The 11,726-nt window shown below is 53.0% G+C and overlaps 3 protein-coding genes across 3 annotated transcripts in view; 1 reads left to right on the top strand and 2 right to left on the bottom strand.

Annotated features, from left to right (window-relative positions):
* PpBr36_07716 (uncharacterized protein) overlaps positions 1 to 1,518 on the top strand; it is a gene marked incomplete at both ends in the record, with an annotated part of 2,238 nt that extends 720 nt beyond the window's left edge. Inside the window, 4 exons of the mRNA XM_029894851.1 lie at positions 59 to 405; positions 487 to 640; positions 744 to 1,032; positions 1,145 to 1,518. Coding sequence (XP_029748290.1) covers positions 59 to 405; positions 487 to 640; positions 744 to 1,032; positions 1,145 to 1,518 — 1,164 coding nt within the window. The remainder of the gene's footprint in view (positions 1 to 58; positions 406 to 486; positions 641 to 743; positions 1,033 to 1,144) is intronic.
* Positions 1,519 to 1,823: 305 nt separating this feature from the next.
* Positions 1,824 to 3,271, bottom strand: PpBr36_07715 (uncharacterized protein; the record flags this gene model as incomplete). Its single annotated transcript, XM_029894850.1, has 2 exons — positions 1,824 to 2,927; positions 3,035 to 3,271. The coding sequence occupies 2 exons, from the start codon at positions 3,269 to 3,271 to the stop codon at positions 1,824 to 1,826; spliced, it is 1,341 nt and encodes a 446-aa protein (XP_029748291.1).
* Positions 3,272 to 4,658: 1,387 nt separating this feature from the next.
* PpBr36_07714 (uncharacterized protein) lies at positions 4,659 to 10,451 on the bottom strand (the record flags this gene model as incomplete). Its single annotated transcript, XM_029894849.1, has 12 exons — positions 4,659 to 5,994; positions 6,076 to 6,137; positions 6,213 to 6,623; positions 6,761 to 7,771; positions 7,832 to 7,920; positions 8,010 to 8,118; positions 8,219 to 8,403; positions 8,469 to 9,111; positions 9,188 to 9,300; positions 9,382 to 9,804; positions 9,873 to 9,923; positions 10,004 to 10,451. The coding sequence occupies 12 exons, from the start codon at positions 10,449 to 10,451 to the stop codon at positions 4,659 to 4,661; spliced, it is 4,881 nt and encodes a 1,626-aa protein (XP_029748292.1).
* Positions 10,452 to 11,726: the final 1,275 nt, after the last annotated feature.

Genomic DNA, 11,726 nt, shown 5'->3' with positions numbered 1-11,726 from the left:
AATGTTTCCCCCTGGTGTCCTGCCCTGCGCTGACGGGTACACCCTCCACAACCTCCAGGCTATGCATCTGCCATCCTCAGTATCTCTGGTAGCAGCTGCTGTCCCTCGCGGAAGGGCTCGTAATGTGGGCTTTGCATTCCTTGGCCTCACGCAGCCTCTCGGCTTCTCTCTCGGACTCATCCTCGCAGGAGTGCTTCTGCAGAGCTCCGATGAGGGCTGGAGGCACGCATTCTTCACATCGGGCAGCCTGACTGCGGTCGCTGCTATGGGCGGCTACTGGGTCCTGCCTAGTGTGGAGGCTGCCGCAACCGGTGCCAACATATGGTCGAAGATCAAAGCCGAAGTGGACTGGGTTGGAGTGGGCCTTTCATCTGCTGGCTTGTCACTGTTTGCCTACGTGCTTGCGTTAGTACCACCACTCTGTCTGTATCCAGACGGGATATGTTATAGGAAGCTGACTGGTCTTTTCCATGTTGTGTACAACAGTATGCTGAGTGCGGATCTGAGCGCGATTCGCACCGGAACAACAGCAACACTTCTTGCTTTAAGCTTGATGCTCCTCATTTCATTCCCCTTTTGGATGTCATACAGAACGCGTCACGGAAAGGTGGCCCTGATCCCCAACTCCCTTTGGCGTAATGTGAGTGGCATCTTGAAGCTCGACGCAGCGGGCCCAACCGGTCGTCTCTCCACGAGGACCAAGGAAACCACTAACACAAAATGACCGTTCCGCAAAATGTCAGATCCCTTTTACGAGCACGTGTCTTCTGGTGACACTATCTTGGGGAGCCCTGAACTCGATCGAGCTATTCTCCTCGCTCTACTTTCAGGAAATCCAACATCACTCGTCACTGACTACTTCGCTGCTCCTCCTGCCAATGATCTTGGTCGGCACCCTTGCAAACTTCTCAACGGGTATATTCATCGATCGACTACCGGCACAATGGTTGATAGCAATATCATCCATGTTGACCGCCGGCACTCCTCTGATAATGGCCTTGGTTGACCCTAACCTGAACTACTGGCATCTGCGTAAGTCCACTTCGATTGCCCCCCATTTTTTTTTCTTCTTCTATTTTTCTTTCTTTTGTCCTGCTTCAATGGACCGCGGTGCTGACGCTCTTGACAACGGCTGTTGATTTAGAATTCTGGGCACAAGTTCTCGCACCACTGAGCGCAGACATCCTATTCACCGTCGGCCTGATCGTCGTCAGCGAGTCGTTTCCGGAGCAGACGCAAGCCCTGGCCGGTGCTGTCTTCAACACCGTGGCCCAGCTCGGTCTATCCCTGGGCGTGGGAGTCTGCCAGGTGGTTGCGCTGGGGGTGAGCGCCACGGGAGGCGGCGTGGGCCACGGCGCCAGCGGGGACCAAGACACGGGTGCCCAGATAGACGTGGCCAGCCTGCTCAGGGGATACCGCGCCAGTTTCTGGACCATATTTGGCTACATGATACTTTGTACGGTCGTTGCGATCGTGGGGCTGCGCAACGTCGGCAAGGTTGGCGTCAAGCGGGACTAATCTAGCCTCGAGGGTCAGCGGCCCCCAAGAGCGAGTGGCAGTCGCGTGTATAAGCATCCCGTCAACTGCAACAGGACATGGGACTGTCTCCTTCAGGATATGATCTATCAAACGCTAGTGTATGATGTATGTCTATGGACTGTCCGCCCCGCTAAGTGTAATGCTTTAAACTGATAAAAGCAATAAAGAAAAAAAAAAAAAGGAAAAAGAGAAAAAAAAGGAGAAAATCATAACATATGCATAATACGCCCCCATCCCAACTAATCCACATAAAATCCCCAGGATCGTACTCACATAGCGCGAAATCACGCGATAGACTCCTCCGCAGCCGGAAACTCGGCCCAGAAAGCATCTAGCTCCTCCAACGTCTCCTCGGCGTGCGTCATGGGAAAGTCGTGGCTCGCAGCCGGGAAGACGCGCCACCTGACCTGGGCACGTCCGCCCAGGAGAGGAAGGGCGTCCTCCTCGTACGCCTCGGGGTCGATGATCTCGTCGTCCTGGCCCAGGATCACGCAGGTGGTGCCGGCGCGCCTGCTGGCCCCAACGCGGCTCCAGGCGTCGTTCTGGCCCATCAGCGGGGCCTCGCGAATCGTGCTCATGAAGGCCGGCACGAAGCCCGCGTGGTTGGTCAACATCCAGCGCACGTAGCGCATGACGCGCCGCTCGAGCCGGTCTGCGGACTCTTGGGCGTGCGGCGGCTGCATTTCAGAGGTTGCCATGCTGACGGGGTTCGTCGCGCTGTGCTGATGCTGGTGCTGGTGCTTTGTGTCGCTGCTCTGCCGCTCGGACTTTTCTGATCCCAGTGCCGTGCCGTTGCTGCCTTCCGGACCCTTCTCCCCGGTTGCGGAGGCCAAGAGCGGCTTGGACTCACCTTCCTGCTGCTGCTGCTGCTGCTGCCGGCGCGGCCTCTTGGCGGCGGCGCTAGCGATGGGCTTCTGCAGCTTCCACCTGGTGAGGGCGGCAAGGACACGCTCGGGAACCAGACCAGCGGTGAAGACGAACCTGGTGACGGTACCGAAGCTCTCCTTGCGGATCATGCCGGCGGGTGCGAGCAGGATCAGACTCCTGACGGCGGCGGGGAACGAGGCGGCAAAGTGAACGGCGACACCACCGCCGAGGGAGTACCCGGCGAGGTCGAACCCGCCGGTGCTGCCGTCCATCCAGGACAGGGGGGAAGATGCCAGGGCGCAAAGGGCCTGGGAGACGTACAGCCTCGCGTCGTGGGGAAGGTCGCCGACGCCGTCGGAGAAGCCACGGCCGAACAAGTCGAAGAGCATTACGCGGTGGCCGCGGGCGACCAGGCCATAGGCGAGCTTCGTCAGCGTTTGACACGAAGTGGAGATACCGTGGATGAAAAGTATCTTGCGGCCGGTCGTGGGACCAAACTCGTATACTCTCATTGACCCATACTTGTGTCACGGGAAAAAAACAAACCGGGAGGTTAGTGTTGCGGGGGGAAAAAAAGGGGGGAAAGTATATGACGAGCCCAAACAAGTGCAAGGTGATTTCAGCTTACGGGAGTCTGGACATCCCGGGCACCGGGAAAGTAATCAGGCGTATAGTCGAGCTTTGCGATCTCATCCTTTGTGAGGTGTGGGATGACCGTCTTGAGTGGGCCTGGAATTGTCCTCGGATGCCTCGGGTACAGATATCGTCGCAAGGTGATGAATATCGCAATAGTTGCAGTGACGGTCGTCAAGACGACAAATGAATGGCTTGGCCTTTCGGGCCACAGACTGGTGGTTAAGTTCATGGTTGGTTTGTTTGTGGTGTGGTGACTTGGTATTCTCACTTTTGCGACCCAAGGTTATGACGAAATAAGAAATGGGGCAAGTTGAGAGTGAAGAGAGGGAGTGCGAGTTGGATCAGGGAAATGACGACGCCGATAAAGAACAATAAGAAACTCAAGAAAAAAAGCAAAAAATAAAGTATTTATGCTCCAAGTGAGTGGGATGCTTGTTGTAACAAGGCCGAAGAAAAAAAAAAAGTCAGGAGGATGAGAAAGAAGAGAATGTATCGGTGTTACTTTCTTTTTTTTCTGGTCGCGGCGCGCTGTTGTTGGTCAGCTTCGAAAAAAAGAGGCTGTGTGTTGACCTGCTTTAGAGGATAGTGGTGTGTAGGACCACGGGAGGGAACTAGCCTGCTGACAGGCGGCAGCGCCAATCCGGATCGAGTCAGCCTAGAAATCCCAAACCAGCCAATGCCAACCAAGACGGACCGTGGCAGCCGGGGAACGTGGGTAGATGAAGCCAAGTTGAGTGGAAGCACAGGTACATAAGGCAAGTATCGAATCATTCATACGCAAGACAACAAGAGATAGACCAGTAAAAAAAAAAAAAAAAAAAAAAAAAAGAAGAAGAATGTTTCACGCGTGCATTGCACGTGGCTTGAGCTTGGCTTTTCTTATGGGGAGGCTTTTCTCTTCCCAACCGCATGCGTCATCTTCACTTCTTGAATCGGGCTTGTCGGGACTTTTCTATTCGGTTCTGTGGAGTCATTTCGTGGGCGTCGGGAGTCGGATCGACCTCGAATCTGTGCCAGGTGATTGCAGCAGCTGGGGGTGATTGCCTATTTGGTTGTGAATTGAATTTAAATAAGTGCTTGACCTGAAATTTAAAACAAGTAACCAGCCAACCTGAAGAGACAGACAGACAAGAAAAAAAAAAGACATATAAATATAAACCCGACTGCCAAAAACGGAAAGCAGCTGAAAAATTAGTATACAAATTAAAAGCTTCCAACTGCCAAGATACCGAGAACATCAGATCAGACTCTGACTAGCTTATCGGGGCTATTAGTCTAGAAAACGTCAGCTCAGACCAAGACAAGACTTTAAAGTGCCTATCGGCTGTATCATTCGGCCAAGTACAAGCCTCGGTTTAACGAATGAGTCCATCTTACATGAGATAGAATTAAGCAGATTTGCGGGCCGTAGCTGAGCAGAAAAAAAAAAAAAAAAAAAAAAAGCCTTAGAACCACATCCGTTTTAGCCTCGGACAACAATTGACAAGTACAATGAAACAAATTAATTAAAAATAGTCGCAGGGGATGTCTGTATGCCACTTTTTGACACAAAAACTAGTACTTGGTCTAGACTCTAGCAATAGTCAAGTCTACCTCTTTCATCAGCCTCCTCCCCATCACCATGGCTGCCACCACTTCTTCTTCTTCCCGTCCTCCTCGACGTAGTTGTCCTTGACCACGGATATGAAGACGTTCTCGAGCGTCGGCTGCGCCAAGCCATACGTCAAGAGACCAAGCTCCTCCTTGTTCTCCTCGAGCGCCGTCATCATCTGCCCGATCGGGTCCCTGGCCGGCACCGTGAATTTGACCTGTCCTCCCAGGCTCTCGCCGGCGAGCTTGACGGCCGGGAAGCGCGAGAGGACCCAGTCCTCGACGACCTTGGCCTCTTGGACATTGGTCTGCGGCGCCGACTTGAGCACGAGGTCGAGGTGGTAAATGTCGCTGTACTTGCTGCGCAGCTCCTGCGTGGTGCCGATGGCGAGCAGCTTCTTGGACAGGATGGCGGCGCGCGTGCAGAGGGCGTCCGCCTCCTCCATGCTGTGCGTCGTCAGCAGCAGCGAACGCCCGGGCCCGATTTCGGATAGGGTCCTCCACATGACGCGCTTGGACGCCGCGTCCATGCTGGACGAGGGCTCGTCCAGCACCAGCACGTCCGGGTTACCGATGAGTGCGATGCCCAGCGACAGCTTCCTCTTGTTGCCGCCCGACAGCTTGGACGCCTTCTTGTCGGCGTGCGGCGACAGGCCCGTCTTGTCCAGCACCACCTGGACGTTGTTCTTGACGTCGGGCACGCCCTTGATGCGCGCGTAGAACTCGAGGTGCTGCCGCGCCGTCATGAGGTCCAGCGCGTCGAACTGCTGGCAGACGCCCAGCGACCGCTGCGCCAGCCGTGTTTGCTGGTGCACGTCCGTGTCGCGCACGTGGATGTTGCCGCTGTCCGGCCGGAGCTCGCCCATGATCATGTTGACCGTTGTAGTCTTGCCGCCGCCGTTGGGTCCCAGAAGTGCCATAATCTCGCCCTCGCCGAGACCGAACGACACGTCGTCCACCGCCTGGTTGGACTTGTACGACTTGGACACGTGCGACACTCGTAAAAGGTCCGTCGTCGACATGCCAACCCTGGCCACCTCCTTGCTCATCATGTTGCTACTCGTGGTACTGGCCTCCTCGTCCACGAAGCCAACGGAGCGAGGGCCACTGCCACCACTCTTGCGGTTTGTCACTCTCCTGATGAAAGCGGCCAGTGCCGAGAAGCTGTTGTTCGACTCGAGCCAGATGAGGAGCAGCAGCAGGACAATGTCCTGAATGAGGAGTAGGAGGATAGGACCACCGTAAGCGTATATGTGTCCAGGGTACGAGATTTCCGCGTTATCCCGGCAAACAATTTTGAACGTGTTCAGTCCGATCATGAAGGATTTGTAAACGTTGACGACGGGGAAGAAAACTCCCAGCCTGTTATGGATCCTAAAAGTTAGCCTAGTATTCCTCGATTAAATAGCCAGAACATTTATTTTTTTTTAAAGTTATACTCACGTCCAGGCAAGCGTCTCGGCAGTGGCCTGGACCTTGAGAGGCTCGATATAAATTCGCGGCAGCTACAAAGAACATTATGATCAGTATTCATCCAAACACCCCAATCGTAAAAAGACAAAACACTCGATGTAGCTTACCGTAAAGGAAAGGACGGCGCCGACGAACTGAAGCTCAAGTATCACGAGCGTGGCCATGAAGGCCGAAAGTTGCGTCTTTGTAAGCTTAGAAGCTACAATGTACCCGATGAGGATCCCCGACAGGCCGTAGAGGATCGAGACGAAGAACAGGAAGCCCGGGTTCCAAAACATGGGGATCTGCGCCGCGACCGTTGCGGTTAAAGCGATGGATACGAGAAACACCACTACAAAGTCCGACAGCAGGTGGGCGATCCACATGGGCGCCGGCCGGATTCCGTTGGCATACTGCAGCGCCCGCACGTTGTGGCTCTTCTCATAGGCCGGATACAGGGCGAAGAAGATGGGGTAGACGGTCAGGATCAGCGTGGCAAAAGTTGCATACGTAACTGACAGGCCACCTTCGTCGACGCTCTAGAAAAGTGTTTGCAATACGTTAGCCGATAAAAGAACAACCGTCTGGTTGCTTTATAGCAAAGTGGGCTACTTGGAGGGAGAAGGGTGATTGGTGTTCGCAGTATCCAGGGGCAAAATATTTTCGATCGACTAACCGTCAAGTAAGGCCTCGGGAGATCGCCGGTTGATACGGAAATGTTTTGGCCGCTGTGCATGACAGTCCATAGCCCAACTAGACCCATAGCCGGAGCAGAGTATTCCAAGCTATTGGCAATGATGGCAGACGACGAGGTTGTAGAGTTGTCGAGTATGAAAAGTCCACCGTAGCCGGCACCCATGGGAGAGTCTCGAATAGACTGAAGCCACGACTCCTGCGTGTCCTCCAGGCGATAGACACGGAAGTCCCTCGTGTGGTTGTACCAGCGTCCACCAATCGGACTCGAACGCATAGCCTTTTCCAGCGCCGGGCCCGCGGATGACGGTCCTACGCGGACAAATTGTTCAGGTTGGCTTCCAAATGCTGGATAATATGACGTCCCCACATACTGCTCCGTAAGCCAGTCGTACCGTGGCACCCAGTTCAACTCCTGGGCAGAGATTGTGCAGTTGGGTCGCTCGTAACGAAGGGGTGGGATATTTTCCTCGTCAATCAACAAAGGCTTGAGTGCAGCCGGGAGACCAGCCGCAAGACCGAGGGCCAGCAAGGGGGCTACCCAGTAGCGGGGAAGAATGGTGAGGCGCTTCCTCATGAGAATCAGAACCTGTTTGAACGATGAGATTGGTTTACCAGACACGAGTGCGGCCGTTGTTGTCGCCGTGGCCCCGCCGTGAGTCGCCGAAGCCGTCGTGCGTCCATTACTTTCGTCTTCTTCGCCAAGTTCCCTACGCAGCGTCTCGTCAACATCCTTGGTGAGCGAAAGGAATACCTGCTCAATCGTAGGCCCCGCCATGGCAACTCCAGAAATCCCTTGAGCCTCGAGCTTAGTGATGAGCGCAGCTGCCGCCTTGGTGTCTGCGACGTGGTATCGGACCCGGTCCTGGTGCACACTGGACGGCACACCCATGTTAGGGGCCGGCTTCTCGTCACTCTTGGGAATATGGACAATGTAGCCATCTCCGAAACGGTTCTTCAGCTCAGCGCCAGAGCCTTGGCACATGATTTTGCCCTTGCATCATTTCGTGTTAGGAGTCTGCCTACCCCAGTACATGAATGGATGTTGACTCACCTTGGAGAGAAGCGTAATGTGATCGGCTAATATCTCGGCTTCATCCAAAAAATGAGTAGTAAAGATCATCGACCTCTTGGATCGCTCGCCTGCGGCAGCTGGTCAGTTCTGCGAGCCTTTTTGTGTATTTCTTTTTGGAAGAGAAAAAAAAAAAATCAAGTCGGCCGAACCAGCTTACCAAGAATAATATTCCAGATAGCCCTGCGAGAAATTGGATCTAGGCCGCTAGTTACTTCATCCAGAAGAAGCACCTCGCTGCCGCCAGCAAACATGCAAGCAAGTTGAAGCTAGAGACGGGGACTCGGCCATTAGCTTAACTGCGTCCAGTTTACAACATCACAAAGGGAGATTGCAAGTAGAGTTCAACAGGAGATCGGTCTACCACACCTTTCTCTTTTGACCACCCGAAAGATCCCGTGCGTGGCTGTTAATCTTTGGCTTGAGATCACAGTACTCTACAAGCTTAGTAAGCGTCTCGATGCTCTCGCTGCCGTGCTTGATCATGCTCCAGATCTTGACATGCTCGAGGACAGTGAGGAAGGGAAATAGTGTATTCTTTTGGGGACAGACGCCTAATCATGGTGTTAGTAGTTGGTCGGTCACAGCCTCCACGAGCGTGGACAGTCGGAAAACATACCAAGCTTTGTAAAGTTCGAGTTGATCTGGACGCTTCCGGCTGTCGACTTCTGCATGCCTCCAATGAGCTCAAGCGTCGTGGTTTTTCCAGACCCGTTCACGCCCAGCAGGCACATGATCTGCTGTTTCTGCGCAGTCAAATCGATGCCGTCCAGGGCCGTCACTACGGTGCCCCTGCGGGCGCCGCAGCAGAACATTTTTCTCCAGATCGAAGGGCTGTAGACCTTTCTCAGCTCGCTCGTCTGAATAGAAACGGATGCCGCCTTGGCTGTATCGCCGTCGTGGAATTCCCTCCGCGCGAAGCTGATCCCGTGGACGAGGCGCTCCGCAAGCACGGCGAGCAAGGGGTAGAGAACTATCTGCAAGATGGCAAAGACGAAATAGTGCCACATGGCTACGCCATGTGTCGGTACACTTTTCCTCTCCCACAAGTCCAAGTAGGTCTTGCCAAAGTCTACTCCCTCTTCTTGAAATGCCCTCCAGCTCATCAAGGCGATGCTGTACATGTAATTACAGGCCGGAAAAACGGACGAAAGGCCGAGGTTCATCTGGCTGGTGGCTGTCATCGAGTTATCATCAAGGATAGCGCCGGCTGCCAGAACGATAAAGCATGCGGCAACGAAAACGCTCGAGATCCGAGGACCCTGTGTTCAAAAAGTCAGCTTACGGTACTGTTTGCTCCCGAGAAAGCCCCTCTGGTCTCGGCTTTTACTGACTGACCTGGAAGAAAGCTGCTGCGAATATCGCAGAGTTGATGACGGCCATCGTCAAGAGGATGCACCAGAATATTAATATCGCGGTACTCACTCTAGGGAGCAGGAATTGATGGTAAACTGGTGTTTGGCCATTGAAACAGCTTGTTAGACATGCGACTCATGGACGGTACGGAGTGGAAAGCATAAGTGAGCACTTACAAACTCCCGAGATGATGGCCGTAGGCAGATAGAGAGCATTGAACACCAGTACATGGCTGTACACCCTGGCAGCAGCACCGCCCCCCATGACATCCACCAGCTGCGACACGCCTTCCTTACGCTCTGTGGTGATCCGGGCCACAACGTGGTACACCGGAATAATGAGTGTCAAGACATAAAGCAGGCTGTTTATGCTGCGTGTGTCCCTTGCCATATCCTTCAATCTGTCACGATCGGCTTCCTCTTGGCTTTTTCCGGTATAGCTGAAGATGGAAGCATCGTAGGTAGCATTGGTTATTGCAGAGGCCACGCCGAGTTGTAGCGGGACTCTGACGTTGGTAAGGGGTGTTTCCTCGTTGACATTCACACTTTGTGACCAGAAATACTCGCCTCCGCTGCGGCTTGGATCGGTTCGGATGATATCTTTTCTGTATGTTAGTGTATGCAAAGCTGATACTAGTGAGAAGATTTGGTATAGGACGAGAACATACAGCTCCAGTTACGGATGCTGTTGCTGCCATTGGGCCTGGGTGTCAGAGGAGCTTCAAGCAATCAAATAGAATTAGCAGCTGTCACCATGAGCACGCAAAACGTTAGATAGGCAGGGTGTGGGTTCACCTACAATCCAAAAAGACCAATGCAGCGTGGCAACCAGAGATTCCTTGAGAATTGGTCTTGCAGTACTCAAAGACAGCATTGGGATCCTGCAAGTCTACCAGTCTGCTCGACAGATGAGCGAGCGGCTCCTTGATTCTGCGCACAACCTGTGGCACGTCGGGCCCCAAAGTGTTGTTGTACACGAAAACGAGATCCCCAGAGCCACTCTCGAAGCTCTGTGTTAGTGTCTTGATCTTGAAGGTTCTTCCGAACCCATTCGAGCTGCTCGGATTGGAAAAGTTGTAGATGTTGAGGAAGATTCCCAAGAGGGCCAGGGGCAGTACGAGCCCTTGAAATATTGTCGAAATCCATCTCCTGCGCAAGTGGATAATGTTCTTTTGAACCAGCGCTCGCGTTTGTCTGATGAAGACAGGTACGCTGAGCGTGGCACCGCCGCCCTTGGTAAAAGCCATCGTGAAGGGAGGGGTGCGGAATGAACGACAACGATGTTGCAGCATATACCTTTCTCACATCGATTAGGGATGGTAAAGATTATAAGTATGGTTCAGCATTGAGGGACTCGGCGAATAGAAAAAAGGGGCCTCAGATGCACGCCAAGATTGTCAGCAACGCGGCGCGATATTGACCTTTTGTCCCCATGTTTGTTCTCAAGTTGTTCCGCCGCCTTGGCAAAGCTTTTCCCTCTCTGTCCCGACCCGGCCCCATAGGGCGTTCACCAGAGGATATCTGATGTAGGAGCAACCAAGACAACTCTTCAATCATTTCCTGCGGATCGATGAGTTTGCCCCTGCCGAACAGCAACAGACCCGTCGGGCAGGCTATACATGGGCCTCAATCCTGCGGCCCACCGCCAGCAGACGGACAAAAACATGCCAAAAGTGACGCGTCGAATCAGGCAGCGAGCATTCTGAAATCGGCGAATGTCAAGTAATGGATGCATGGTGGATACGTGGTAAGGAAAGATTCGGTACCTATTGAGATTGTCCCCAGAAAAGCAGAAGAAAAAAAAAAAAAAAAAAAAAAAAAAAAAAAAAAAAAAAAGGGAAAGCCCTCAAGGACATTCATCGGCAAAGGATATTGCGCCAAGCTTGTGTAGCGAGAGGAACAGTCCAAGGGCGCCAATCTGCATTTAGCAAATTCTGCTGCCTGAAATCAAACCATGCAATTGCCCATTTCTGCATTCGTGACGGAGGACCCTGAACCAAAGTGGGTTGACTTGGGTCAAAAGTACAACTTTGAAAGCACCACAACGCGGTGGACATGTATGTAGTCGCCAAAGCGCCGGTAACTGATGTGGATACAATGTCAGCAGCACTTGGGTTAATACCTTGAACCCCAGAGCAATGAGGCTTATCCAGAGATAGCCAGAGACCCATGCTGTTTTGAGAACATAGGAAGGATGCAATTTTGATTCGGCACGATTGTTGATGCCGCTGTTCACTTGAGCACTATTCGTAATTCCATGTCAAAAACGACGTGAAACAGACAGCCATATGGAGTTTCCAGCGTCAATTCGACAATCCATCCACAAAAGGTGTTCATCACGGTCAGGCTTGAGAAGTAACGCTCAAACTGACGAGCTTGTCATGTCAACTTCCATAATTGACCACTCGCCTAACCCTACAGAGCTGTCATTTGACAAATTGTCAGAGTGATATAGCCAACTTTGTCATGCACTAATTTGAGCCATCAACTGTCGTCTCATGGTCACGACCATCAGTGTGGCC

Source organism: Pyricularia pennisetigena, chromosome 1 (genome assembly GCF_004337985.1).
Source record: "Pyricularia pennisetigena strain Br36 chromosome 1, whole genome shotgun sequence".
In the NCBI taxonomy this organism is placed as follows: Eukaryota; Fungi; Ascomycota; class Sordariomycetes; order Magnaporthales; family Pyriculariaceae; genus Pyricularia; species Pyricularia pennisetigena.
The sequence above is the reverse complement of the archived record's forward strand: the minus strand, read 5'-3'. Positions and strand labels throughout refer to the sequence as shown.